Source organism: Galeopterus variegatus, unplaced genomic scaffold (assembly GCF_000696425.1).
Source record: "Galeopterus variegatus unplaced genomic scaffold, G_variegatus-3.0.2 Scaffold14530, whole genome shotgun sequence".
Taxonomy (NCBI): domain Eukaryota; kingdom Metazoa; phylum Chordata; class Mammalia; order Dermoptera; family Cynocephalidae; genus Galeopterus; species Galeopterus variegatus.
This window is the reverse complement of record NW_007740641.1, coordinates 6376-8771: the sequence shown is the minus strand read 5'-3', so window position 1 is coordinate 8771 and position 2396 is coordinate 6376. Positions and strand designations below refer to the sequence as shown.

General features: G+C 50.8%; 1 protein-coding gene across 1 annotated transcript in view; it reads left to right on the top strand.

Moving 5' to 3' along the window:
• Positions 1 to 2165, top strand: part of LOC103581994 (N-acetylneuraminate lyase-like) — a 10206-nt gene extending 8041 nt beyond the window's left edge. The window contains exon 5 of the mRNA XM_008563685.1: positions 2026 to 2165. Within this exon, the coding sequence (XP_008561907.1) occupies positions 2026 to 2129 (104 nt within the window). The 3' untranslated portion in view covers positions 2130 to 2165. The remainder of the gene's footprint in view (positions 1 to 2025) is intronic.
• Positions 2166 to 2396: the final 231 nt, after the last annotated feature.

Sequence of the window (2396 nt, the reverse complement as noted above, 5' to 3'; positions counted from 1 at the left end):
GAAGCCACAGCTGTGCCCTTTAGATGGAGTTACTTGGAGACGAAAAGGGAGAAGAAGACCACTAATAGGATTCCCTTGGACCCATGCAGGAGTGAGGAGCCAGAACAGCTGAAAAAGGGGAGCCATTCAGAGGCCAGTGAGTCAACGCAAGGGACCAGCACAGGGCCTGTCCCATGGGAAGTGTTTGGAGCATGGGCAGTGGGGGAGACGGGCCCACCAGGAGAAAACTGGGATACAGCAAGGACAGCCAATCTGCCCCCCAATCAATGAAGGACCACTCAGAGGAGACTGGTCAGGAATGCAGAATTGCATGGAGTGCAGTTTGATGAAAAAGCTCAGGCCCAGACTGGATTTTCTATACAACCCAGGTATACTGTGTCTCTGGAGAGCTGGAAGTACCTACAAGGTCAGCTGTTAATGCCTGAGCTGCACAAAAAGCCTTTCCTAGGGAAATAGCAGCAAAGCAGCAATTTAACTCAACCACACAACTCAAGTACTGGTTCCCACAGGAAGTTCCCCCATATTAGAATTAAGCAAAGGACAAAAACTTAGTTCCAGCCCAGGCACACCAGCAATGCCTTGGGGCCCACTAGGGAACATGAGGCATGGAGCCAGGGGCAGGACCCCAGCCAACAACCACTCACATGACCAGCACCTTGGGGCCCTTCCCAGGAACCCAACGATTGGAGCCAGGACCTGACCCCACTCCCACATCCAGGCACACCACCAATGCCTTGGGACCCACCTGGGGACCTGGGGCTAGCAGATGTGGACTGGACTCCCTTCCCACACCCAGGCACATCATGACAGTGCCTCAGGGCCCCACCCAGGTGCCCGAGGCATGGAGAAGGGGATCGGACCCCCCTCCCACAACCAGGTACACTGTACCAGTGCCTCAGGGCCTCCCTGGGGACCCAGGACATGGAGAGTAGGACCGGACCCTTCCTCCCACAACGAGGCTCACCGAGCCAGCACCTTGGGGCCCGCCAGGGTCTGGGGCATGGAGAAGGGGGCTGGACATCCTCCCAAAACCAGGCACACCACGCAAGCATCCCAGGGCCTTCCTGGGGACCTGAGGCATGGAGAAGGGGACCAGACCCCACTCCCACAACCAGGCACACCTCACCAGTGCCTTGGGGCCTACCCAGGGTCCTGGGGCAAGGAGAAGGGGAATAGACCCCCCTTCCACAACCAGACACACCTCTCCAGCACCTTGGTTCCTGCAGGGGGATCCAGGGTATGGAGCTGGGGACCAGACTCCCCTTCCACAATCAGGCACACCTCACCAGCACCTCAGGTCCTGCCTGGGGTCCCAGGATATGGAGCCGGTGATTGGACACTCCCCACAACCAGGCACACCGCCAGCACCAAGGAGCATGCCAAAATCATCTCCTCTATGTGGGTGGCCCATCACAGCCACCACGATAACCATGGTTAACATGCAGGTGACTAGACACCACAACCACCACGCAGATGGTCTGCCAGCTACTGGAGTGCATTCACAAAAGAAGAGTCACCAGTAGAGATAAAGAAAGGAGGAGGATGTCTCTCTCCACAAAGCCCATTTCAGAGTGACAGAAGAGGCGTCTGCTCTATGATTGTATTGGGGGACCTGATCATGCCTCTCAGCATTGGACAGATCATTTGGGCAGCAAATCAACAGAGTAACCATTATTCTTTCAGAGGGAGAGAAGAAATCTAGCATGATTAGAGGGGGAAGGGGGGAAGGGGTGGAAGGGGATAGGGGGGATTTGACAAGGGGCATAAAGAATAATTATGATTTGTAACAATATATATGCTAGTAATATTGATTTGATCGACATATCTCAGTGTTGAACCCAAAAGTATGTATAATCAATTTTGATTCAATAAAAATTAAGAAAATAAAATTTTATAAAAAATAAAAAAAGAATTTTCAGCTTCCAGGAAGAATGGTTGCATTTCATTGGGTGATTCATTTTTCTACCAGGGAAAGCCACTGTTTTACACTTGCTCACACTGTGAATTTTCTCGGTATTTTTTCAGATATCCTGATTGATTTCCTAAAGGAAGTGGCAGCTGCTGTCCATGAATTGCCATTTTATTATTATCACATTCCTTCCTTGACAGGGGTAAAGAGTAAGTACTGATTCTTTTCATATTTCTTTCCTTCCAGCTTTCACATCTTTCCCTATTTCACTAAGGAACCCCCACTCCATTTCACCCCACCCCATGCCACAAAAGCACATCACCATTGACTAGGTGGTTCCAATTGCTCCAAAATAAGTCACTCTGATATTGCAGCCCTTACCAGTCATTCATACCACCTTATAATGGAAGTTCTTAAGTATGAAAGAAGAGTGGACTTCTAGACACTCATACAGACACCTGTGGCCTACTTCTTAGAAGACATGAGA